Source organism: Zonotrichia leucophrys, chromosome 1A (assembly GCF_028769735.1).
Source record: "Zonotrichia leucophrys gambelii isolate GWCS_2022_RI chromosome 1A, RI_Zleu_2.0, whole genome shotgun sequence".
NCBI lineage: Eukaryota > Metazoa > Chordata > Aves > Passeriformes > Passerellidae > Zonotrichia > Zonotrichia leucophrys.
Genome location: NC_088170.1, coordinates 23,971,212 through 23,998,286, shown reverse-complemented (window position 1 = coordinate 23,998,286; position 27,075 = coordinate 23,971,212). Strand labels below are relative to the sequence as shown.

The following is a 27,075-nucleotide window of genomic DNA, read 5'->3' as shown; positions in this document are numbered from 1 at the left end:
ATCCCTCATCTGTCTGAGTTTGAATTAAGCTGTTCATTCCACAGCTAAATTTTCTAACTTTGTGAAATCTTGTCTGTTACTGGCAACACAGAAACACATAAGCAAGAAAAAGGCAAACAAAAATGCTTCTATCACTACAAATTTTAAAATGAGGGCAAGAAACTAACACAGAGAGATACTGCATAAGCAAATTGATTTAATTGCACTACATGAAAGAGAAGGCAGGTCTTACTGAAGCAGAGCAGTAAGACAGCATGCCAGAACAAAATTCCTCAAAGCAATGGCATATAAATATTGAATAAAATGCAAAAGCCAACTCTGCAGATGGCTTTGGGAAAAGCCGCCGCTCTGGCTGCAAGTATGTTTCAGAGCACATACTACAAAACTTGGAAATCTGCAAAGCCAAGGAGTGAATAATCCACTAGAGGGAAATCCCCAGCTTCCACAATCAAGTACAGGGATTACAAAGACATTTCTAAATCACTGAGGGATGGGATGAGACAGAAGACTGAATGTTAGGATTTTGAGTTTTCCCCTTAGCATCCCACACTGCCATGCCAGGCTTATTCCTATTGCTGGTCTTCGGATACCAGTTTTGGTATTTAACTTGGGGTGTTCATCTCTCAGCAAAACAATAAAATATCATCTCTGTAGCCATTACTTTCTTCCAGAGGCCTTTGCAAAAGGCATTTCCAACAAATTTAAATATATGATTGCCAATCAAGTGAGCTGCATCCGCTCAATTTGCTTCTTGCCTTTTACACAGAGAACCAGCTGTAGGATCCATTCACAAAAGCTTCTGGAGCAAAGAGAGGATTTTGTTAATCTGGATTTGGGAGCCCCAAGCTACTGGTTTGAAATTTCATGATGAATCTGTCACCCTGTATTTCCTCTCCCTTGGGAAAACAAAGGACAACTGTATGTAGAAAATCAGGCTTATTCCTCTTAACTGTAGGAAGCTACCAAGGAGAAATAAATGAAGAGAATTTGGCATCATGCTACTCAGATAACCAAACCACCCCACACCTGCAGCTTTATGTGATTTGCAGAGTGGCAAGCAAGTAATATCTATCTATCTATCTATCTATCTATCTATCTATAATATTTAGATATAAATATATATAAATATACATATATATATATATAAAACAGCAGCCAAACCCCCAAGTCAGACCCACAATGCAATGTTTCTGTGGGTTGCTGAGGCAAGAGAATCACAGTGGATGCAAGCAAGGCCACAGGAGTGAGACAAGTGAAACAAAACACAGTGTCCTTTGCAGGACAGCTCTTTCAGAAGCTTGCAGGCTTTCCTCTGAGAGGCTGAGAGCTCACAACCTCTGCACCCAGGACATCCAGCACTATTCTTTTCAGTAGGCTGAGACAGAAGGTATCAGTGTGAGCTGGACAGCAGGCACCTTCAAAGTGGTGATGTTTAACACAAAGAATTGGAAATTTTTTCTTACAAGAGATCTTTTTCATCTGCAAGATTGGAGATGCTTGAACATGCGCAACCAATGCCAACTGCATCTTTCATACAGAATCATGTGCCAAGAAACATCAAGTTCCTACCCCTACAAACACATTTCCTAAACTTGCTTTGAGGGAACAGCTATCCCAGCGTGGACTGGGACCAGAGGACACCCCAAAAGTCACACAGCAAGTAAGAAGGGAAGCAGCAAATGACCTCCAGTCACTCTGCTGCCCTTGCCATGCATCAACCTCGTCACCGGGCACCACAGTGTGTACAAGAGGTCTTATGGAAATCAGTTCTAAAACACACAAGACAATTAATCTGAAAAGGACACTGAGCAATACAAGCAGGTTTGTCATCATGCCTTGTGCCAACTAAGCTTTCAGCCCTTCAAATCTAGCACTTTTCTCATGCTCAGGAAATATTTCTGCTATATGTTAAAATCACAATGAACGCCAAGGTATTTACACATAATACTAAGAATATCAGAGATTAGTATAATGCACAGTATGTTTAGAATTGCAGAATTGTTAATGTAGATTGAAGTGCTTTGCCAGTAATCACTCACTTTCCCGACCCAGCCACATGGCATTTCCATTTGCTGCCCTCCAGCACTGCCAAGCTGCACAGCTGCTCCCGGGGGCCCTGTGGGGCTGTGACAAGTGCCATGGGACTGCTCTGGCCCCAGCCCCGACTGCAGCAGGGTAAATGTGCTCTGCGAGACTGCCAGGAGCAGGGAGCTCTCTGGGCTGAGCCAGTGGGCTGGAGCTGGTGCTCCCATCACACACAGCCAGGGCTGGGGCAAGCAGACCCAGCAAGACTCCATGCCCACAGTGCCCTGTGTCTTCTGGAGCAGCCCCTCGGAGGCAGCCTCCATGGAGCTGGGGAGGCTGGGATGGGCAGCTCAGCAGCAAACACCTGCAGCCCTACAGGAGCTGCTGTCCCTCTCTGGTGCTGTGAGTCACACCAGTGACACACAGGCGCCCCTCAGCAAGCACCAGGCACTCACTGGGTGGGCAGGGTGCTGGCAAAACACACTCCTGTAAAATCCCTGCTCCTTACAGCATGGAGCACTCGTGAAGAGGGTGTCTGAGAGGGGACAAGAAAAACTCTAGGACTGAATACCACTGAGGCAATAAAGGTAGATCCAGTATTTAATCATCTTTTCCAATAACCGCTTCATTTTTTTAAGAAGTATTTCTGAGAGATTTCTACATTTCATCACAGTGAATGGGTGATGATGAAAGATTTTGTCTAGACAGAAGGTAAAGTTTGAACTTCAAAATTAAGTTCTACACAGTGGGGAAAAAACCTAACCAGCACAATGCTACGTTTGCCTTAAAGCATTGAATAAAAAAAGAAAAGAAAAAGAAAAGAAAAAGAAAAAAAAAGGAAAAAAAAGGAAAAAAAGAAAACCCCCAAAAGTTAAAACCCCCAAAACAACAAAATTTTATTATTCTAGAAATATGTTCTATCTAAAGTAAATATTTTAAATATTTCATATTAAACATTAGCAAAGATCGCCTTGTGGAGATGAAAGCAACATCACCAGAGAGTTTCATAAACTGTCTCAGTTTCTGGGCAGCTGCTCTTCAGCACTAACAGCACACAGCATATTTGGTGCAGTGTAGATTTCTCTCTCTTTTTTTGGTAGGATATACTTATTTAGTGCCATAGCAGAAGAAGCAATTAGCAGGCATTTCACAGGGCAATCTCCCAGGAGCAGTCCTGAGACAAGAGCTACTCCACCACAGATCAGACCCTGGCAGGAGATGCAGTTGTGTGCCCCACAGACCTGCAGGGGTGTCAGGCTGCCCCACCTCAGACCTTCTTGCAGGTTTCTCTTTTCCACAAGCAGCCTTGCCACTCACAAATGCTTCCTCTTTTTTATTGCCTCTGCCCTGATAGCCAAGCTCTTGGCACAGATGGTCAGGACCACGATGAGGACTCCGACCAGCAAAGTCACCACGGGCCAGAGGAAGCAGTGCAAGAGAACAGTCTCATCATGGGTGCGCTTCAGCATCACGTCATCCGGCCTGGGAAACAGGAAACAGAAGATGGAGAAAAGATAATTCAACATAATATCATCAATTCATCACTGGGAGCCATCTAACATGGTAAGAGTAAAGGTGATTTATTTGCCAAAGTTAGAAAATGATTAAGTGGATTATTTCGTTCACTGCTTGCATTTGCCTTTTTATCACCAGCACTCATAGCAGACTGGGAGAGCTTTCCACTTGCAGTGTGTATAGGCTAACAAGTTTACTTGGATAAAGAGAGAAAAAAAAGTGTTGGTGCTCTAGATCTTCCAGCAAATGTGGTCATCACAAGCAGCCATGAGAGATACAGTATCACACTGACTGTGGATTGCAAAACCACTCTGGCAAAAACATAATACCAGGCAGCATTTATACCTATCTACCTCAAATGTTATCAGGCCCCGTGAAAGGATTTAAATGGTAATTAAAGCTTCATTTCTAGCTTTGAGCACTGATGAGTCCATGAGGCTCTATGGAGGCTCCTGATGGAGCAAGCCCTGGCTGTGGTTTGGCTCTGGGCAGGGAGCTGCTCCCTGTGCTCAGCACTGGCCCAGGGTGGTCCAGCTGCACCAGCAGGCTGCAGGAAATCCACCCCCACCAGGACCACAGCCTGCACGGGTGGCCAAGGCTCCCAGGTCAGCTCCTTCCCAGCAGTGGCCGTCTCAGCAACAGGCTGGGATCTGGGGCTGCACACAGCAGGGCCTCATTAGACTGGAGCTGGCTCCTACAGGGACAATTTGGCAAGACTCCCACGAAGGTCTGATCCTCCTCGCATCCAGCAGCAGCATCTAACACACACTCATGGTGGGGCCTGTGACAGGTTTACACACTTCCAAAGGGAAACGAAGGAAGGAGGAGAATTGAGGTGGAAGTATCTTGAGACATTTGGAAATTTAGCTTTGCCACATGTCTGAAAGACTTGCTGTCTATCTGCCTCTTCCAAGTCTGGGAGGTTGTTGGCAAAATGTGACGGCAGATTTTTCTCAGCTCTGGCCCTTTCTGCTCTCCCTCACAGTTTAATAGTTATTAAATCGATCTCGTGGCATTTGCACTTTGTTCTTGTCTTCCCATCTACAGCCAGAGACACACAGTCTGCTGGAAAACTATCTGCAAAGGAGAGAAAGAGAACTTTCTCCAACTAGAAGAATATCAATAGTCTCGACTCACCTTGGTCCTCACTCACACTGAGCACTCCCATCCATCGCTTGTTGCTTCACCAATGCCACCTGACACTTCTTGGAGCAGCAAACCTCACAGCCTAAAGTCCTGGCAAACCAGGCCCATCCAGCAATGTCCTGGGAATCAAGGTCTCCTAACATGCTGGCACATGGGAGCAGACCCCTTCTCAATGACTGTGCTGTCTCTCCCATGATAGCTTTGTCCTGATGAGAAAGGAGCCCTAAGAAAGAATTCTCTGTTGAGGAAAAAGAAGGAACTCTTCTTCCTTCACTGAGAAATTGAATGGAGATGCTTGCAAGTCTACAGAGTTTTATCCATCCTTAAGGAGCTACTGGAGCCAGACTGCCAAGCTACACTTGATGCCAGATTTAATTACTCCTGCATTTGCATTTGGGGATCTCTCCCCCAAAATTGCTGTGTGGAGAATCCTCTGCACTGTGCCAGACTGAAAGTCCCCAAGGCCAGCACCATTCATCTCTCTTTGTTTCTGTAGTAAGGAGCAGAATAAAACTCTGATTGTGAGCAGCTCAGCTACATAGAATTTGAAATTCAGCAGCATAAAAAGATATCAAAAGAATCCCAGGTGCATTCAGTAGTGGAATGTATGAATTCTGCACAACAAAAATCCTCCAGATATATAAGCAGGCACAGGTGGAGACTATAAATTGAATAAAGCAGTATTAACTTCATGGGTGCAAATTCACCAACCTGTGCACCTGAACAGAGAAATCCTCTCACAAGAGGCATAAGCCTGCTCCCCCACTGTTACTGAATCATCACCTGTAACAACAGAGTGCTAATTGGCAAGGAGGCCATAAGTTGGCAACACTCATTCTTCACAGCTCTGAACTTATTATTTCAAGTATTTTTTTTAAGCAGATGTTAGTTCAAAATTAAGGGACAAGCAAAAACCTAGAAAAATGGATTCAATTAAAGGAAAGAAAGTGTGATTGGGGAAAGTAAGATATCTTTTAGACTGAATCTTAAATGTTTTGAAAAACATAGATACCAAAGGTACCAGTGATGGATGTCAAACACTCATTATAGATATGAGAATGACTTAGTAATTTAAAAGAGTTTCCCTTTTAGAAGAGAGTCAAAAACAAAGCCTTTAAATAAGTTTTGAGCTGAGGTTTGGGTTTATATGGGTATTACTGCTATTTTTAAGTACAGCGAGTGTCCCTGTGCACTGGAGTGGCCTCACCTTGATTCCTGTGTGCAGTTTTGGGTGCCACAATATAAGAAAGATATTAAGATGTTGGAAAGCATCCAAAGGAGGGACATGAGGATGGTGAAGGGCCTTGAGGGGAAGCCATATGAGTGGTGGCTGGGGTCACTGTTCAGTGTGGAGAAGAGAAGATTGAGGGGAGACCTCATTGCAGTTACTGCCTCACAAGGGGAAGAGCAGGGGCAGACACTGAGCCCTCCTCTGTGGTGCCAGTGACAGAGCCCAAGGGAATGGCCTGAGGCTTTGTCAGGGGGGGTTCAGGTTGGGTATTAGAAAAATGTTCTTCATCCACAGGCTGGCTGGGCACTGGAACAGGCTCCCCAGGGCAGTGGTCACAGCACCAAGACTGTCTGAGTTCCACAAGCATTTGGGCAATGCTCTTGGGCACATGGAGTGACTCTGGGAATGGTGCTGTGCAGGGCCTTTGGCTGGATTGGATAATCCCTGTGAGTGCCTTCCAATTCAGAGTATTCTGTGATTCTGCAGCACTTGAAGCACAGTAATGTAACTGCTTTGGGTTTGCTTGGCAAAGGTAGCAGTTTTGACTTTTCGTGCTACCTTTATAAAGGTGACCTGCCTGCTTCCACAGTCTGAAGGCTTGTTGTTTGACTTGGAAACAGAAATGGAAAGGCTCTGTCCCCAAAGGAAGACTTCTCATGGTAAAGACCTGTCCTTGCTGGAGAGCCTAAGAGCATCACTCCCCTGGTGCTGAGGCAGTGATGTTGAACCCAAAGGAGGTACACCATGCCTAGAAACATGTTTCTTTCCCCTATAAAAATCAGCTGATACAATTAAATTTGTTTCCTTGCTCCTGCAAGTACAGTGTCTTCAATAAACCCATCTTTGCTCTGTGACTTTCTACAGTTCTTCAGTTCAAAGATGTTGGCAGAGGGGTTGTGCATATTCACCCTAGGCACGATTATTGGCAGTCTCGTCTTTCTACCAATGCTGCCAATCAGGTTTCCAGTAAATGTAAAGCCTCTTGAGGAGATGCACCCAAAATCCTAACACCAGTTATCCATGCATAAAACAACAGCAGAGGCAAGAAAGAGACCTAGTGGGACAAAAGGGGGAAGCCCTGCAGTGATTGCAAGCCATGCCCAGGCATTCCGAGCTGGCTCTTGCTGCCAGCAGTGATGGCCACTGTGCAGCACCACCTCTGCCCAGCAGCAGTCCCAGGGTGAAACAACAAACAAACTGAAAAAACACCCCTGAAGAAGCCTTTGCCTTGCTCCTGAAAACACAGTCTTCTCTTTCACTGAACAGGCAAGGAGGAAGTAGTTTTGTTTTCATTGCTAAAAGGTGAGACCAGGACTTATTTTTAGCAGGACTTTGAGCTCAGGGCTAGACCCTTGTGGAGCTTTGAGCAGGGCTAACTGGATTACTTGCATTATACAACACATCCCTGTTAGGTTCTGCCAGGTAGCTCAGACACCAAATAAAACAGGCCTCCATCAGAGCCTGCAGAGCAATTACTGAACATCATGGGGAGAATTGGCAGGCAGGGATTACCAAAATGTCATGCAGGACCAAAAGATTACAGGCACATAAACATTTCAGTCATCACTTATGAACCAAACTGTGAACTTAATGTCGCAGAACAATAGCTGACAGAGGTGGAGGTGCTGGATAAGGAAACCTTACAAATATCTTTGTATTCAAACAATCTGGATTTAAAGATGTTTGCAATACACTGACTTTTCCCCGCACAGATAATCACATCCCTTTGCTCTGACAAGCAGTCATTTTTTCCCTCATTGTTGCAAGATGCAGAGATCCTCAGCTGGATGGCTGCATGCAGAGGCAGCACAGTGTCTTACTGACAGTCAAGCCCTTTCCCCCTCAGGCCCAAGCACTGCTCCACAGGTGGAGGGAATTAATTTAGAAAACTGTGAAGTAACAGAGCAAACCAAGATTTATGTTCCAACATTTTATGGATGAGCAGCCTTGCTACCTGAGCACCCTTGGCTTGCACACATAATTATTCTGAGATAAGTGGGAACCCTGCAGGGCACCCCAACAACACAGAGGGTTTGCTCTTCAAATCTCTGATGAATTGTGTACAGCATCCTGCAGCCAGCACAGAGGAGGTTAAAGCATGGCTGGCTCATCTGCTGTGCCACAGCAAAGGAAAGAGAGTGTTCTTGTGTGTGGGACAAACCCAGAGCTAACAAGCAATAATGCCATAGAAATCAATCACCAGTAAGAAATGACTTGACACAGGTTGCTCTGCCTGTCTCTGCATGGCATGAGACAGTGAGGTCTCAGCTCATGGCAATCTTAGCTTCTCTCTTTTTTGTTCTTGTCATGGATGTCAATGGCACCAGGAACACAAAGACATACAGTGACAGGATCTTCCCCATCCTGCCTGTTCCCACAGGCCTCCCACTTTAGGGCATGCAGCCGTGGCCCTTGTTTGCATGAGGCTGTGACTGCAGACTGCTGGGACACTGGGTGTGAGACCCAGAACACCAAAGCCCCTGAGCTCAGTGCCCTCTCAAACCTTTGGCAACAGCCTGAGAACTTCATCTGGATTTGTCCTTTATTTTAGAGTCTGAAACCAACTGAAGGCTGGTTTCTGCTGTGCTGGGCTTCCTTCAGCCTGGGGTATCATCGTGCCAGCAGAGAGGCACCTTCACCAGAGATCCAGAAAAGCAACATGAACATGCAGCTTGAGCCCCTTGTCCCAAAGCTTGTCAGAGAAGAGTGCAACACTGAAGTTAAGTGCCCGCAGTGCAAAGCAAAACCTCACTCTTCAGTAAAGCACTGAGCTCCAAGATAAGCTGTACTTTGGTTGCCTAAGACAAATGTCAGGCAGCTAATTTTGCTGGGCAGTTTGATTTACAGTAACTAAGAATGGTTGAATTTGCCAAGTCTGCTTCTCATCCCTTTTGCATAACTTTGAACTGTGAGAATGGCACTTCATTTTTTTCATCTTTCCAAAGTAACCTGTTGAACCCACCAAACTAAAAGGGAGAAGTTACCCAACAGTACACTCTGCCTGCAGCAACATTTCTGACAATGAAAACTGAGTAAACTCGATGAAGAGATGTTGTTCTTTCATTGCCTGCATATTTAAGTAGAATTTTATTCTGCTGTTTCAAAAGAGGGAGTATTAACATTACAAACACCACCTTCTCTAAGGAACTATTTACTGTACATTTTATAAAGACTGACAGAGAACAGTTAGCTTATCCACACAGTGAAAAAATACTGTCAGAAAACACGCACACTTCTATTTTGAGGGGAACAGATTTCTCCCTCTTTGTTGTGGTTTCTTTTCACTGCTTTTTAGGCTGCTTAGTCATCATTGCTCTAAAAGTATACCCAAGCAAGCACATTCCCAGTCAGCAGAACTTATCTCCCAAAGCTCATTGCTATCTCCAGAAGAAAATAGATGGTGTACACATTTCAGCTTAGACTATCTTCTAGTATCTCTGGCAGCAAGCCTCTCTCATCCTGTGTATGAATTGTTGCATGATCAGCAAAAGGCAGTGTTTCAAGGCAGCCATTGTGCTGGCAAGAACTTTTAGCAGTATAGGATTCAGCATCTTTAGGGAAAAAAACCCTTCCTGAGTGCTGCACAATTTCTCAGTGCCAGCTTACATAAATGTCAGATGCTAGGCAGAAAGAAAAGCTTTGTCTTTGCTACACCAAAATGTAATGTGAGAATTAGCTCCCATAGCTCTGGACACCTACCACTCTCCACTCCTCTAGAGGAGAGAAATAAACATCTCTGAGCATCTGACCTGTATCAGGCATTTACTTTGGGGTAAGGTAAAAGGCTCCTGTTTCTCTCCACTGACTAAAAAAGTCACACAGTTACCTTTTACACCATCCTCCCCACACCAGTTTAGATGTATCCTAGCCATGACTCCTCCTGCAGACAATCCCATGTTTCTGACTCTCCTGCTCACTTGGGCAGTGGCTGCTGCAAGTCCCAGTTCTCAGGAGTACAAGGAACAGGCAGCACCTGCCTGCCCAGACAAACCAGAACCATAACTTGGCTCCTGGTCACCAGATCCAAGCTTTGGCGCCTTGAGGACCAGAGGACTCCCAAGAAGGTCCCTGACAGGTCTGATGCCAATACTCAGAGTGCCCTAAGTTTTAACCTCTGCATGCTGTAAGCAATGTTTCTGTCCCCTCTAAAGGAAAAAGTTTTGCTATAAAGTTTTGGTGGTGTCCCTCTGAAAAGAGTTAACCAGGGACAACAAACTCATCCTGGGCATGCTGGCTGTGTCTATTCTCTTCAAGGAGACAATTGTTACAGCCAGCCTAGCACAAAGCTGAAGCCCCCAAGGCACTGAGCAGGACACTCACAGTGAGTCAGGCATTTCTCCACCTGCCATCCATTTTCCTCCTGATTGTCTTTCTGAACTGAAATATCTGGTGCCAGCACTCCCAGACTGAGCCCTGAACTTCACCTGCAAGCCATGAGCTATTCCCTCATCTATTTACCTTTCCAGTGAGTGTGGGACAGGACTAACCTCCTCCTGCAGCCACAGGACCTTTTATTTCCTGGCAGATCACACAGAAAGAGACAGGAAAAAGCATTCCCTCCCCTTTCTGTTCACTGGAGGAAGGAAACCACACGACATACACATGAAGTCACATCAACACTGGCAGCAAAAGTAAGAACTGAAACAGAAGGGGAGATGCTTTAGGTTACAACTTTCTACTCTACATGCACATATGAAACCTGGCAGTTCTGTTGCTGTTTATTTATATCTGATCCATTAACCCTCTATGAACACAATTGCTGAGTTAGTTTGTCATATTTACTGATCTCCCCTTTTCTTCCATGAACACAATAGGGTTTCTTTCCTGTGGAGGAAAGAAACGTTAATATCCACACCAGAAATCTGCCATCTGAATGTTAAAAGCCAAGATGCTTTTTGCTATAAAAATTGATGTTTTAAGGAAAACTTTTCTCAGTGTTTTATATTTTTACTTCAAGTGGTAAAAATAGTCCTTTCTTTTCTTTATAGCTTTTCATCAGTAGAGCTGTCCTGCAAAGTTCTGCGCTGAGCTCTGTGTGATAAAGCAGATTGCCCTGGAGGGGGTCTCTGTGCGTATGCACATATGCATGCATTTATAGTTTGTTCAAACAGAGCCAATGGACAGCTGTGAAGCAGATGCACAAGCACTTCTGCCCAGCCAAAAGGAGATTACTCACCTCAAGTGCTGGTTAAAGTAGCATGTGAATGGTTGAGATCCCACTTTCTCCTTCCAGTATTTCTGCTTGTACGTGACGTTCTCAGAGTTCTCCTGATCATCTCTTGCACAGGGAGGGATGTATGAGCACTGCCAAGAAACATTGCAAAACAGGGTTACTGCTGTGCTCAGGAACTCAGGGCATCACTTCTCTGCCTCTTCCTCATGCTACCAGCATGACTGAAATGGACTGAGAATGACAAACAAAAGCCCCAAAGAAACAGAAAAGAAATATCTGCTGAACTTCACTTCAATTGCTAATTATTGTGTGCGGGTACTGGAAAAGAATATAGTAGCATTCAGAAAGAAAATAAAGACTTTGCCATGTTTGTTCCACTCTTAAACCAAACCACCTCATAATATCTTGGAGTTTGGCATGATGAATGTGAAAATGATAATTTCATTTTGATGTATTCCTAGCCAGCTGCATGGATTTTAATAGCTTCCTATTTTCAGTGAGGCTCATAATCAGAAGTTTAGTTAAGTATCATGCTAATAAATATCCCAAAGAGTCCAGCAAGCTTTCCCAGAGGATGGGATATCTGGCTGATGTCCACTGATATAAGAAGGTATTTATCTACTGTGTACAACACACGGAAAGAAGAAAAAGGGCTCACAGCCCTGCTTCAGCAGAAAGGTTCAGCATCTGCTTCTGCTGTACAGAAGTCAAGGAGAGTTGAGCATGCAGCTGAGCTACCTGCAAATCTCACCCTCAGTCATCTGCTTCAAAGCCCAGAGAGCAAGGGAGATTCCTCCCACAGCTTGGTGCCCTTGGGACTGGGCTTTCAGAGGCTCTCCTATGGGTCAGACACAGACACCCACACCCACATTCCTTGTTTCCAAGTCTCTGCCACACCACCCTTAAGTCCTATCCACAAGCAGTTAACCAACAGAAAGCAAACAGTGCCCTGAATCAAGTGTCAGCCTATCAGAGTTCAGTGTCCAAGAACAATCCCTCTCATTTTTACCAGGCGTCCAAGCAGGAGATCACGACAGGAGCTGTTGAACCACACTGAGTGACAGAGCTTGGCTGACCCTCCCATAACACAGAGGCTTTTCCCCTTGCAGGACCTATGGACACCAAGTGAACTGAACACACTGAATTTTAATTCGTTTAAAACTGGGAGCTGCAAATAGAAAAAAGTGTGATTGGGAAGGCAGCTAAAAGGCCTCCTGCTTAGGAAAGATGAGGAAGCAGAAGTGTTGTCATCTTATTGCAAAGTTCCCATACCTTCTCAGTGATTTCTAATGGGCAGCTCCTCACAGCACTGACTCCTTCACAGCTCAGCCAACAAACTCCAACTCTCTCCTCACCCAGGTAACCCACTCTTCTATAGCACTCATCATTGCTGGACACAGCTGTGGCCTGTAAAGGGCAGGCCTGTTCCTGATCTCTGGTAATTAGCACAGCTGCAACTCCTCAGGGGTGAGATTGCCTTCTGCACATCTTTATTTTCTTACATTCTATCCCCCCACACAGAAGGTGAAGGGTGTGGGAAGCCCCTAAAGGGGGGCCCACAATTGATCACAACATTAATTTCTCCTGTGTCCTGGAGGCAGGAATAGCAAGGAGAGCCCTCTCTGATGTGAGCATGAAGTTCACCATGGCTCACTGTGCCTGGCACTGCTTCCTCTCCTTCAGCTGAGGTTTCACAGGAGCTTACCTTCCCCCAGCTGCACACTATACCTAAGATGTAGCTATATACCTAAGATATATACCTAAGATATACCTAAGGTACAGACCTGAAAGACCATGTTCACCATACAACAGCTTGAAGATTTGCCATTCCAAGGGCAAGGGAGAAATCTCAGTATTTTATTCCCCTGATCATGTAAAATCTGACCACTTCTGTCAGCTCCTGCAATTGCTACCAGTGTTTTGTGTGCTTCAGAATTACAGAACCTGCAAGGTCTTCCTTGCTGCTTCCAGACTGAAACCTACCTTTGCACACGCAAGGATCTTCATTTTCACATGGACTCCTGGCTGGTGTTGCCAGGCACAGAGCTCCCTTTAGCTCCCTGTTCACAAGGGGTGTCCCACTGCTGATGATGGAGGACAGAAATGAGGGCAACCCCACTCTACTTGAGACCAGAATGCAGGGCTTATCACATACTGTTATTGCCATCTCAGATAATATTCCTTGGTCAGCAGAATTTTTTGTTTGGTTGCCCACTTTGGAAGCATCAAACACTCCTCTTTTTCCTCCACAATCCCAGTGCACAAACACATTTGTGCAGCAGCTGGGCAGAGTCAGCAAATTTGGCACAAAGACACCTGAGAGCACTGCTGGCTCTGCTCTGACCCCTGCCAGCACCCATGTGCTGCACATTCCCAGCTGCTCCCCTGCTCCCTGCCTGGCCCGGGCTCCAGCCCTTCCAACATCCTCCACTCCGAGGTTTTCCTGTAGGGAACTTTCCCTGCCCTGGGAATGGCACCAAACCCCACGGGCTGTGCACTCACTGCCTCCATCTGACAGCAACCACCACTCTGCTCTTCCCAGCTCCTGCTTGTGGGCAGCCCCAGCTTTTAGGGGCTCCAGAAAGAGCTCCCAAACCAGACACTGTTTAGCCAGCTCACAAAATGCATAACTAGACAAACCAGCTAAGTACCAATAGAGATTATTTTGCCTAAATGCACCCAGCTATCTCAAAACTCCTTTTCCTGTGTTCCTGGCTCCTGTACACATATTTCCTCTATCCTCTGAGATGTTTCCTCTTCCTGGCTGAGCCTGCTGCTGTCCTCTGCTATGAAAGAGCAGCCAGTGCCCCACCAGTCCTGGTTAAACTTTCTCTGGATCCTTCAGAGACCTTCCACCCCACAATATATCACTGCAATCCTTCACAAAGTTCATAACCTGGTGAGCTGTTGGCTAGCCCCATGCTGAGTTTCAGGCTTAGAAACAACAGAGAGGTCTCTTTTCCCAAGAGATGTCCCTCTGAACAGACAAGTATCAAACTTTAGCAGACTCCCAGGACATTTCATCAGAGAGCTTCACATTTTTTCCCCTCAGTCCCCATGCTGTTAGCTCAATACATAGATATTAAAAATTGAGTTTTTCAGGGCAGGGATTTTTCTTGGTTTGGAAGATGTAAAGGGGCCCACAGAGTTTCTCTGGGCAGCACTTCTGTGTTTTCCTGTGCCAAAGCAAGGCAGTGTATAGGAGTGTTGCCAGTGCCTACAGGAGGGACTCCTGGAAGGTGGGCACAACAGTAAACATTTTCCATAACTCAAACTTCACATCATTTTTTGCACACATAATCCCAGCTGACAGAGAGCATCTGGATACATTTCTACCTCTTCCTCTTTATCTCCATGTGGAAAACACAAAGGAGACACCTGGGGTCTTGCTATAAATTGACGTGGCCTCACTGCTTCTGCCTGCTGAGGATTAACAGTCCTGAGGAGAGGAATGGTCCCTGCCCAAATATGAAACATCAACTCAATGTGACAAAGGCCTTGAGCAACAGAAAACACCCAAGACGCAATCCCAGAGTGAGCATTGTCAGCTGCTGCACAAACACTGGGGCTTGTTTGCCTCCCCAGGATGCCAGCGCTGTCCCCACAATCCAAGGTGATTTTTGTCCCTTTCTGACCCACACAGGGGCTCGATCTCTCTTCATACCTTTAGGACACTTTTATCTGCCTGCTGAATCTGCTTTGGAGGGTGATAGATGTGGCAGAGCAAAGGGAATTGTGTCTTCACAAATTTTGCTGCTGTGACTTGATGGATGGATGTGAAATAATTTCCACTTTGGCAATAGGCAGTTTCTGAAACATTAAATCTGTATTCCTCCCATGGAAGACATGGCATGAAATACTGACATCAAAACATAAACGAATGCCAACTGAAAGCAAGCTGGGACACCAGTAAAAAGGTCAGTTAATAGCCAATACATCTTTACACCAAGGTTTTGTAGGATTTGTATCTGTGTTTGCTGCTGGATGCTCCCACTTCAGTCTCTGCAGGTGCCTGGAAAAATTCCTGGTACATCTGAACACTTAATGAGGGCAGATGTTCTTCCATATCGCAGAGAAAGAGCAGATGCATGAACTCTTGACTATGGTTTAAGTTCCAGGTTTAATTTCTTGCTTTTCAAAGATCAATTCTTGCCTAATTCAGTCACATTTTAAATTTAAAAAAACAGACTTGACAGACTACAAGTCAAAAAAATTTTCACATGTGAAGAGACATTCCAGCCCAAAGTAGAAGCAGCTCAGCCCAACAGAAGACAAAGTAATTCAGGAGCAAGATTTCAAAGTCAGTTTCCAGGTGAGCTGTGGACGAGCCTCCTGCTGGCTCCTGCTGAGCTGTGGGGCAGGGCATGTGCCATTTGTTTGGTGTGGCACAGCCCTGCCACACCTGCTGGGGCGGAGATCACCTGCAGCCCATGGTGAGCCCCCACCACAGCAAAGGGATCCATCCCAAAGGAGGTGGTGGCTTTGAGGGAAGCCCACATGGGAGCAGGGTCCTGGCAGGACCTGTGCTCCTGGGGAGAGAGGAGCCCACTCTGGAACTACAGCCTGTGGGAAGGACCCACGCTGGAGAAGGTGATGCAGGACTGTCTCCTGTGGGAGAAACCCCACCCTGGAGCAGGGAAAGAGTGTGAACAGGGAGGAGTGCAAATGTGTGATGAACTGACCACAGCCCACATTCCCTGTCCCTCTGTGCTGGTGGGAAGGAGGAGGTAAAGAAAATTAGGAGTGAAGTTAAGTTCTGGAAGAAAAGATGGGCAGGGGAAAGGCATTTTTATATTTGATTGTATTTATGCAGTACCCTTCTCTGATTTAATTGGCAATAAAACTGATTAATTTATCTGAGTCAAATACATTTTTCCCATGATGATAAAGGATGGATGATCTCTCCCTGTCCTTATCTCAACCCACAAGCATTTCATTTTATTTTCTCTCCCTTGTCCACCTGAGGAGTGATACAGCAGCTTGGGGGGGACCTGAAGTCCAGCCAGGGTCAGCCCACCACAGCAAGCAGTAGATGAGCTTCTCCTGACTCTGTGTGTGTCTCCATGCACCCCTGGGTTACCTTCATGGCCTGGAGGGCAGGAAGGGCTGCCACAGCCATCCCACTGGGCAGGGCAGGAGCTGGTGGGCTCGCTCCATTAGCACAGAAATGGCCCCTCCCAGCTGAGGGTCCTGAGGGAACGGGAGCTGAGCACCATGCCTGGCTTCCACCTGCATCTGTCAGTGCAAACCATCATCATCATCAGCAGCACAGCCCACCAGGAGTGATCAAACCCATGACCCCTCTCAGAGGCTCAAGGCAGGGAGTGGTGCCCAGGTGGGACAAGTGGGTTATAGGGTTTATCCATGGCCCCTGGGCCCACTTGCCCAGGAATTTCTTGGCATCATCTGCAGAGTTTGCCTGTCCCAGGTACCAGCCCAAGCACAGATCTGAATGCTTCACCAGACAGAGGCTCCAGACTCTCACAAAATTATTGCCAAGTTGTACTCTGTTATGAAACCTCGTCAGCCACGGGCCATATTTAAGAGAGTCCAAAAATTAAGCCCAAGTCTATTTACAGGTGTGCAGAAGAGATGACTGCACATCATGCTGTCATGTGGAGCCATTACACAGAGAAGCACCACAGGGGCACGGGGAGTGCAGACAAGGGGCAGACAAGGGGCAGCTGCTGCTATTTGCTCCTTGCCTGGGGACCAGGAGGGCGAGAACCAGGTCCTCTGCACAGCTGCCAACATCTGCCTTGCAGTCACTCCCCTAAACCTTCCTAGGCAAAACAGGGGGCAACTCCTTCCAACCCTACACTTAACTGCAGATGTAGAAAGGAAATGCCTAAAAAGCCAGAGATCTGACATTTTCAGCAGCTGCCATACTCCCCTGGGCCTGGTCCCTGTGCACCTCCAATGTACCCCATGGCCAGAGGGGAACAGTGACAAATTGACTTTGGAATTAATCCTGCTTAAGCCTGATCTCAGAGATTATTATTGCTATCAAGGCAGCTGAAGAAAGGCTACAGTCACTCCAATGAATTTCTTCCTCTGAGACAGCAATCAGAAAAAAAAAAAGGAAATCCACAGATCACTCAGACTGAACACAAATGTAATCGTGTTCGGTGCTTTATATATACATTCCTGGATTATCTCTGACCCAGCTATATAATCTTTTAAGAGCTAAAATGAATCCTGGGCTGTACAATGATGTGATTATCTTAGAAAGCAAGAGAAGAAAAAAAAAAATTCTTTTTTCTGCATCTAGAAAAATATTTTTCCTCACTGGAACAGACATTCATATCTGTGATATGTTTATATGTCAGCCTGCTCTACTACAGAAAGTAGAAGATTTTTAATCAAATACACTGGGGATTTTTGGGTGGAGTGAAGCTACCAACTGATTTTTTATTGCTGTGTGTTGTAAGGAGCCTGAACTATGCCCTTTCAACACTATTGATTTACAGGGAAAAATTGCTACCCCACAAAGAGAAGCACCTAAGCAGAAAGTAAAATTTAAAAAATGTTCAAAACAAAATTGGTCTTCTTCTTCCCTTCTAACTAGTGAGAACTGATTAACATGTTGTATGTATGTCTGATTAACTTGTTGTATGTGTGTCTAAATGCATGAACACAAGGAGGCATAGTGCAAAATGTGATGGGAAGAGGAAGGGTTAAACAACTCTCTAAGTGTTTGTTCATCACTATGTACAGGATCCTGAGCATTAAATCCTGCAGGTTCCTACTCTGTGCCTCTAGCTAATGTGTTCCAGCATAAAATCCTGAAAGCTTTCAAAGACAGCAAGACTTGAAATCAAAAATCAAAGGAGGGTGTAAGTGTTTGGCTCCACAGGCATTGAAGTAGGGGAAAAAGGGAAAACCAAAGAAACAGATGCAGACTTCAATCCCTTACAAAGATATTTTTTCCTGAAGTGATCTAACCAACTTTTCTTCTTATTTTGTTTTTTGTTTTACATAAGCTTCTCAAAGTAGGAAAAATAATTAGAGTACATTTTTTTTCTACACAGTTTTCCACTGAGATAAATTCAATTACTACCAAAGAATACAGTTACATCAAAAAAATGCATCCTTTCTGCTTGGTCACATCTGGTAAATCAGATTTAATCCTCAGCAATCAATATCCCAGGGTAAACAGCCCACATCTAGAGATGCAAGGTGGAAGGTAAAGAAAACAGATTATATTTGTAAAAGCAGGAAAGTACCACACACTGCCAACAGCCCTGTTTTCTTATGTAGAGTTAACACGAAATTAATTGTTAAATAAAAATAGTTTTCTGAGTGACATTTACAGGCATTACTTCTGAAGCTCGGAGTGCCTCCCTGCAATTGCAATTCAGCCGGGTGCAATCCTTCTCTTCCCACCACACTTCCAGAAAGGCAGAAGAAAATAAGATCAAGAAGTAAGAACAGAACAAAGTGGTGGGCCAGAAGGGCAGTGTGGTCACGGTCCGGTTTGAGAGCTGCTGCTGAACCTGCAGGGCTGCCAGAGTGGCTGAGCCGAGGCACTGTGGTGGCAATCAGCCCTCACCTCCCAGTTTCCATCTCCCAGCTCCATCCTTGCTGGACATGGCCACAGCAGGGCCACAGGGCCGAGCTCAGGGACAGCCCCGCTGCACCCTCTGCAGAGCCACGTCATCGTTACCCCCTCTCAAAGGGCGACTTTCCTCCTGCATTTTGCCAACTCCCCCCTGCCCACCTGCAAATGGAGAGGTGTTCAGAGGAGCCCTGCAGCTCGACCAGCAGGGCACTCCTGGCATGGCTGTGCCACCACAGCCCCCTGCACAGGTAGCCTGGCAGCAGCACTCCCAGGAAAAGGCCTGCAAAGCTCCCTCACAGGCCAGCGCTTCCTCTGCTTTGTGATCAGGCTCCATCCAGCACTGCAGCTCCAATCACTCATCACTTCTGAGCAGTGCCAACAATTTAATCCAAATCCTGCCAGATTTACCATCCTGCTACTTACTTTGCTGATTTTTACCTTCGCCACCCTTCCAAGCTGCCAAGGGGGAAAAAGCAACCCTCAAACCCTGAGTGTGAAGCTTTGCCTGCCTTCCAAGGGATGGAGCTCACCAGCACAAGTATGACTGAGGAGGTGTGAGGCTGCACATCCCAGCTGGACACCCAAGCATGCTTCCCAGCCCCTGCATAGTGCTGAGCATGGCCCTTGGCACTATCTGGCATCCACATCTCAGTCAAAGAGCCGCTTGTCCAATACACTCCTAATCTCAAGTTCTTTCAGGAGTAGGAGCATTCCGACATATTTGGTTTTTTTCTTCTTCAAACTCCTGAATAAGATTTCCTCCACTCAAGTGTGTGCTGTCAAAAGCCATCTTTACCCAGCATAAAAAGAAAAAGGAGAAGGCAGAGTAACTGCCTTTAAAGAAAGAGAAAGCACAAGTCACACATTTGCCTTCCCCAGTTTGCTGGAAGATGTAACTTTCACGAATTCCTCATTTGGTCCCTTTTCGTATGGGTGATGGAGGATTTTAAGAACCAAAACAGCCCGGGGTAAACTTTTGTTTTGGCGCAGCCCCTTCCCCAGCGCCCCGCCAGCAGCAGCTCCATCACCGAGTCTCCGTGCGCTTTGGGCAGCGGCGCTGCGAGATCCCCACTCAGCGGCACAGAGCGCTGCCCGGACGGACAGACAGACAGACAGACAGACGGCCCTGCCGGCAGCAGCAGCAGCTTCTGCTCCTCTCCCGGGGCGTCCCGGGCTCCGGCGGGCCGGCAGGGGCACTGGAGCCTCCGCCGCTGTCCCTGCGCAGCCACCCGGGGGCTGCGCTCCGGACGGAATGGGGATGGCAGCGAAGTGTGAGAGTGCGTGAGAGTCTGTGTGTGTGTGTGTGTGTGTGTGTGCATGTATCATACTTAGTATAGTATACAGTACAGTGCAATACACTATATAGTATATTATACATTACACAGAGCATGCTATACTGTGCTACGTAGAATCACAAACATCCCGAATTGAAAGGCACCCACCGGGATCATCAGGACCATCTCCTGGCCCTGCACAGGACAGCCCCAAGAGTCACACCATGTGCTTGACAGAAAACGCTTCTTGAACTCTGTCAGCTTTGGTGCTGTGACCGCTTCCCTGGGGAGCCTGTTCAGTGCCCAACCACCCTCTGGGTGAAGAACCTTTTCCTAGTATCGAGCCTGAGCCTTTCCTGAGATGATACAGATATAAACACAACACATAAATATAGATGTACAGTGCATGTTTATAGATACACACTGTAGAGATATACTACTTTTTGCTCAGCAACATGCAGAGCGGCATTTCGGACGGATGCTCCCCCACCTCACTTACCATCCTTCACTTCTAGAAGAGAAATCCACGCACGGAACAGAGGGCGGGAGAGGGAGCGGTGAAGGGGCACCGAGCGCGGCGGGACCACCGCCCGCGCTGTGGGAGAGGAGGGAGCCCGCGGGTCTCACCTTGGGGTTGGTGCGCAGCTGCCGCTCGTCCTCATGGAGCAGGGCGGGCGCGGAGGAGCGGGAGGTGCGGACCAGCACCTGCAGGCAGGGGTAGCGGGCGGTGCCGCGGCACGCCGCCCCGCAGGAGAAGGTGCAGGCGAAGCGCTCCCCCAGCTGCCGCACCGCCAGCACCGTGCAGTTGGCGGAGCCGCCGCCGCCCCGCTCCTGCAGCGCAGGGCGAAGCCAGCAACAGCCCAAACCCAGGAGGGAGAGCAAGCCGGCGGCGATGAGGAGGAAACCCAGCCGCATGCTCTTGTCCTCCGCCTCCGTGTACTCGTAAGCCGCCCGGCTCCTCGCCATCGCCCGGCCGCCGCTGGCATCCGCCGCCGGGCATCAGCCACTGCCATCGGCTAAAGCCGCCGCCGCTCCCCGCCTCCCTCCCCGCCTCCTCCGAGGCTGACTGTGCGTGTAACCAGCACGGGAAAAAAAAAAAGATAAATAAATAAAATGCAAATTTAATCCCGTCTGACCTAATTCAGGGCCCTCCGGGGGTGGAAAGGGACAGATTGCAGCGGGATTATCTAACCCCGGAGATTTGCTGTGAGGAGGGCTAGTCCGGATTAATACTGGGTGCCATCATGCAATGTACAACATCTAGAACAGGGTGGGTGGGGTCCTTTGGGTGCATTGTGGCCCCCCTCTAAGGCAACCCTGGCTTGGTTAAATCCTGGAGATCTTGTGTAAAGTCCGGTTTAGTACCGCCAAGGCATCAAAGTCTGCAAGGTCTCTATGAGTAGAGGAGGAAACTAACCTCAAATTAAAGAAATTAAATATCTAGTAAAGCTACTGAACAAGTCAGTAAAAATACTGAAATATTCAGTAAAGCTACTGAAACTATTCAAGTGAGAAGGCAGCTTCTATTTTTACCTTATTAATTAGGAAGGGACATAATGGGAATTGGCAAAATGTTAACATTTTTGGGGTGCAGAGTAAAGTATTCTGGCCAGCCCCAAAACCAGCATCTGCGCAGCAGGGACAGAGATAACAGACAAGCAAGATGATAGCTATCACACACAGGAATTGCTTTGAACAGGAAGGTATTGACCTTTGAAGGTTCACCCTAAGAAGTGCTGTCTTCCAAGCAGAATTGCAAGAAAAGCGGCTGATTCAAGAAAATATATTTATTCGGCAAATAAAGTTTGGTTATTACCCAGTATTTCCCACTTGTGTGGCAACACAAGTTCTTTGGTGCCAAAGTACCATAGCAATTCTTATAGTTCTATTCTGTCATCTTTATCACAGGCAATTAGGTAGAACAAAATGTGAGCCCAGAGCTGATAGCTGAACTTGATGACACAGCAGAGAAGAAGGCATAGAAACACAGAAAAAGTTCGGGAAATAGCACTTTCCTTTTTCAATCTCTTTCCCACTGCAGAGTGCAACGTCAAACTTTTATAAATGAAGCTGATCCATAGGTTCTCCAAATGGACTATTAAGCAAGGTTTGGCAGGAAGGCTATTAAGAGTCCACGCTGTGCCATGAATATAGATGGATGTAAATATTGTCCTTGCTTGCACAGTGCACTACCACACTCCTCTCAAGCCAGCTGCTTTGCAGTAGCCTGCCCTGATTATCAAAGGGTTTCTGGAAAAGTATACCAGCTCTGAGCCAGAATTGTGGTTTTTTTACTTAAACCTCCTATAGGTGTTTATACTAGAAACTCAACTCCTCTTGCTTAGTCCTTAGCTCTGTTCATTCATACCCATCATCAGGTTTTGCTGCCAGCACTTGTGGTAATAGCAGTCTCTAATGGTAGAGGCTTGCTGCATAGAGTTTTCATAATATAAAAAAATAACATTATAATCAGGTTGATTGGTCACTTACCACCTGAAAGAGAAGCTCCAGCTCTGCTTTCCCAGTGTAAGTGAGCTGCAGCTTCTTTCTGTCTTACCTCCTGAACAGCTGGCCTTCCATACTCGGTCCAACTCCCTGCAGCCCCTTGTACCTCAGGCGCTGTCAGGCGGAAATTAAGGCAACAGCTCACTGGGTGACAGAGCAACCTCGACTTGGTACTCCTGTGTGCATCCAATCCCTACATCCTCCACAGCTGGGGAGAGGCTGAAGCTGTATTTTAACTGGGAATGGCCTTAGCATTCACCAGGTGATCTCATAGATTTTGAACTTTTCTGCACAAATGACTCAGTCAAGACTCAAAGTCTATTTGGATCAATTGGAAGAGAAAAATGATCATCAATGCCTGATCATTGTAGCAGAGTGAAGGGGGCCTGTTGTGAAGATTTTAGCTCTGCTGTCACCTGCCGAGGGCAGGAGTGGGGCTGCTGGCTCCAGGACCCTGGCTGCACCAGGAGCCACCAGGGCTGAGAAAGACAGCATATAAAATTCAGCGTCTGTATGAAAATCTCAACAGCAGGAGAACAGATCCTGCTCTTTTGGGCCCCTCCTTGCCCCACAGCCAAGGGACAGCCTTACCTGTGGCCAGCTGCAGCTGACCCACCTGCAGTGGGTACGGGCAGTGCTGAGAACACTGTGCCTCAGTGGGGCAGCTGCAGGCTGGGCAGGCACAGGGCAGCTCTGCCCCGCACCCACCAGGCCGCTCATGGGGACCGGGCTCGCAGCGTCCCATTCCTGTTCCCTTGCACAAGCCCAGTGCTGTTCTGTGGGATGCTGCCTCTCCCGGGAAGTGAACTGCCTTTTCCAAAAGCAAATGTTTATATAAAACAACAGAGTGCCTTTATAAAACCAGTACTGTGATGCACACCAGAAAGTCAACTGGCCTTCCAAGGGAAGAGAGATCTTTGGCACCACCAAAACCACCCTTTAGTGGAGAATGAGTTTAGAGAGCACTGAAGGGTTTCCACAGAGGTGCATCAATGCCTGCACCAGAGCAGCTCTGGGACACTGCCTTCCTTTGGCTCCTCATCAGGACTGTTTACAGCTGATGCAGGATGCCCCAGTCATGACAACCGGCTACTTCACTGGATTGTTTGCTAAACCACAGGGAGTTCAAAAGGTGATTTTACAGAAAATTATTTTGGTAGTTTTATCAGGAAAAAAACTTGACGTATACCCACATATATTAGCTCATTAGTACCAAGAAGACAATATGAAACGCAAATGAGAAACTGAAGCCTAGAAAAAAACCACACAAACTTGGTTCACATCTGCTAATGCAGTAGTGAACTAAATCACTAACAGTCATGGCTATTGCTCAATGTGCTTTAACATTACTGCCAAAAATATAAAGTTCACCTCGAACACTAAAGTGGTTTTAAGGAGTAAAGGTACTGAAAATATTAAAGCCAAAATTTCAAAGTAGGTTATCCAGCCGCATTTCCTCAGGTCTTTTTAATGTACTGGAAGCTTTCAGATTTATGGAAACGGGAGCATGCATGCTTATCACAGAGAAAAAAAACTTAATTCACATATATGAAAATAAAAGCATCAGCTGTCAATCCAGACTAACTTCTTAGTCCACTCTGCACTATCAGAATTCAACTTCTACTAGCAATAATTTTGGTCAGTGGCAAATTTTGAGGGACACAATGAAAAGGTACTTGAAAACTAAGCGCAGTGAAATTTGGCTTGAAAAGCAATTGCTATATTTAGGACCTTCAACCAAAAGCACTGTCTAGTTATCCCATGCTTAGGATGGAAGCTGTGCATTTAGAGGCTTTTCTTGAGTGTGACAGATAGCAACCAGTTTTTCCTTTTTGTTTCATTCAATGTCCAGCCATGGAAGGATTTTCAGTTGGAAGTTACAAGGAATTGGGTGGGGGGAAGTTGCTTTTAAGTAACTAGTAACTTGAAACAGAATTATTTAGAAGATGGACAGCCTTCTTCCATGGCCATGGCCATTGAGGAGCCACTCAGGACCAAGATGATGACCCCACAGACCTCTCTTTCCCAGCAGTGCCTAGGTCATACCAAAGACTCTTTCTGGTCTCTTCATGGTCAACAGACACAGTCTGTCAAGACTGCAAAAATCTTGCATCTGACTACAACACACAAATTCTTATTTGGGTACATTCTCCCTTTTTTCATGGAAACTGTGAAACGGAATCAGAGCAGTACAAGAAGTACTGGCTGGGGGTCAGAGAGGATTTCAGGCCTGCCATGCAGCCAAGTGATATAATCATACATCCTTGCACTGCAGAAATGCCACACAGCCAGGAGGGAGTGGTGTGCTCAGCTGTCAATCCCGACACAGGTGCAGCTGACACTTCACAGAAGGTCACAGTCACGTGAAAAATATTTTTACCCATGTGAGTATCTGCAGGCTTCCCTGGATTACTTGGGTCTTCAATGAGATGAATCAAGCCCATGAAGGTTCTCAGGTGCTCATGTATTTGTGGCACCAGACCACTAAGGTGGAGGAGATGGAGTGCAGGGTGGTTTTTGTTTGTTTATTTCTACACAGCTCAGTGGAGCATCCTTATCCCTTTCCTTTGTGACACTCTGGTACCCTTGATCTTTCCACAAGCAGGGTGGTTTGAGTAACAATTGTTGAAATACGAAGTATCTTCTGCAATAGTGGGTGTAATCTGATCAGTGAAACTGATGTTAAACCCTGGGAGTTGAAGGTAGTGGATTTGCAGAGAAAGTGGAGATAACTATTCAATGAAGATTTCTAAACAACATGCAACAAGGACTATGAGAGCATGTTGGACAGGCCAGAAATAGGAATTCTTCTTTTTTCCAAGAACACTGGGTTTTCTACCCAGAACTTACCTTGCACATTGTTGTACAAAACCCATTATGGGGAAAAACACCCACTTCAAATTTAAAAACAGGCTTCTAGTATATTCCTATTTATACTGTTAGTGTGATGTAAAAACATATTAAATAAGCCTCAGACCTTAATTGTCAGTCTGAAAATCCGCAGGGAAATTCAGTCACCCATTTGCCACATGAGTATGTAGATGAGGGCTGAGGTGCTCTTCCTTTCAGTAAAAAAAGCAGTATGTTCTTTTTTTCAGTTTTTAAAATTAATATGGTATCAGTTAAGGAATCGCTTCAACCTTACACCTTGTTTTCTCTTTATATCTGTTTCTCTTGCTTCAACCCACAGTGTAATATGAAATTAAGTCACAGATTTTAAAGTCTCCATACATACTTATTTAACTGATAAACAAGAGCCATACTGTTCTCCCACCTGGAAGTAGCAAAGTACCAGTTCTGTGCTCACCGGTGAGAAGTTTCCCAAAACTCAGGCATTTCAGATTTCTGGAACACTGGGCAGTTGAAAACAACTGTAACATCAAGTATTTTTTGGGAGAACTTAGGTTCCCAATTTCAGCTTAACTGTTTTTAGAAGTGTCATAGTTATTTAGTATTTTAATGTAGTTGATCTTACTCCCTCTACCATATGTTGTTAATTTCCATAAACATAAGGAATAATGACATTTGATTTGAAGAGGGAAATATCACTTCAGGAATCCTTAGCAAAAAAAAATCCCAAAAATCCCAGCAAAAAACCAACCTAAAAACTCAGGTCATAACGAACCTGACAGTAAAAAAATGTAACATTAATTGTAGTGGGAACAATATGCTTTTGGAAAATTATAATTCTGAAAATCTATAAATTTATATTTGGATAATCAAATATATGTTTGAATCTGCTCTGGTTTGAGAAACAGAACAAGCCACAATCTTTTTCAGCTGTGTTAATTATATGGATTATAACCATTCTCTTCTTTCAAGCTGGGAAAACTTTGCTTTAATAATAGAAAAAAATATAATCAACAGAATAATATTTTTATGTTTACCATCTTAAAATAGATATTAAAAAATTCAGAATTTAAGATTCGCCATACACCTGATACAGAACCACAGCAAGGTCACTAATGGTCCAATTTCCAAGCATAATTCAAATACATGCAAACAAGCTGCTTTTGCACTACATAGAAAAATAGGTTAAAATGGAAAAAAAATTTCCAGGATTCACTAACATGTCTTGCTTTGGTAATTTCAGGTATTTTTCAATGATCTGCATCACCAGAGGCAACTCGATGAGCAGTGGCAATCATATCTAGAAAAAGAAAACCATCCCAACAGTTCAGATTTTTCTTTCTCCGCTCAGAACAGTTACAGTTTTCAGAAACAGCCTATGCTCATGTTTATTTGCATCTGGAAGTTCAAGTAATAGCAATCACCAAATGAAATGTATTTTTGTTTTAAGTGGGAAAACACCAATATGGAAATAAACTGTGATCAGCTCTAACCCAAGCTTCTCCCAAGTGATGAATTCTTGAAGCATCTTCCTATTATTTGACATGGTACCCACCCATCTTTCTAAAAATTATTTGCTATTATAAAGAGGGGATCTGAAACCAAGGTTAACCAAAGTTTTTAGCTGTGGAAACTTTACTGTGGAAAAGAATAGGAAATTCTCATAAATTTACTTGTCAGCAGCAAAAAGACTCTTCAAGTGTCTTAACCACTGTACAGCTCGATAGTTTTAATACTTCAATTTTTTTTCCATTTTTCATTGTTGAAGAAATAATTTCACAATCTCAAATCAAAG

At 45.5% G+C, this 27,075-nt stretch overlaps 1 protein-coding gene across 1 annotated transcript; it reads right to left on the bottom strand.

Annotated features, from left to right (window-relative positions):
- Positions 1-1,869: 1,869 nt before the first annotated feature.
- On the bottom strand, positions 1,870-20,910 carry KCNMB4 (potassium calcium-activated channel subfamily M regulatory beta subunit 4). Its single transcript, XM_064731265.1, has 3 exons — positions 20,553-20,910; positions 11,094-11,221; positions 1,870-3,507 (listed from the first exon to the last, which is right to left on the bottom strand). Exons 1-3 carry the CDS (start codon positions 20,889-20,891, stop codon positions 3,339-3,341), a joined length of 636 nt encoding a protein of 211 aa, XP_064587335.1. The 5' UTR covers positions 20,892-20,910; the 3' UTR covers positions 1,870-3,338.
- Between the last annotated feature and the right edge of the window lie 6,165 nt (positions 20,911-27,075).

What these genes read in the sequence shown, in the direction of transcription:
- KCNMB4 (XM_064731265.1), bottom strand. Translation starts at nt 20,891, where the DNA reads ATGGCGAGGAGCCGGGCGGCTTACGAGTACACGGAGGCGGAGGACAAG. An exon ending in AGCTGCGCACCAACCCCAAG is followed by an intron (nt 11,222 to 20,552) that starts GTGAGACCCGCG and finishes GTTTCTTGGCAG; the next exon opens with TGCTCATACATCCCTCCCTG. An exon ending in TACTTTAACCAGCACTTGAG is followed by an intron (nt 3,508 to 11,093) that starts GTGAGTAATCTC and finishes CCTGTTTCCCAG; the next exon opens with GCCGGATGACGTGATGCTGA.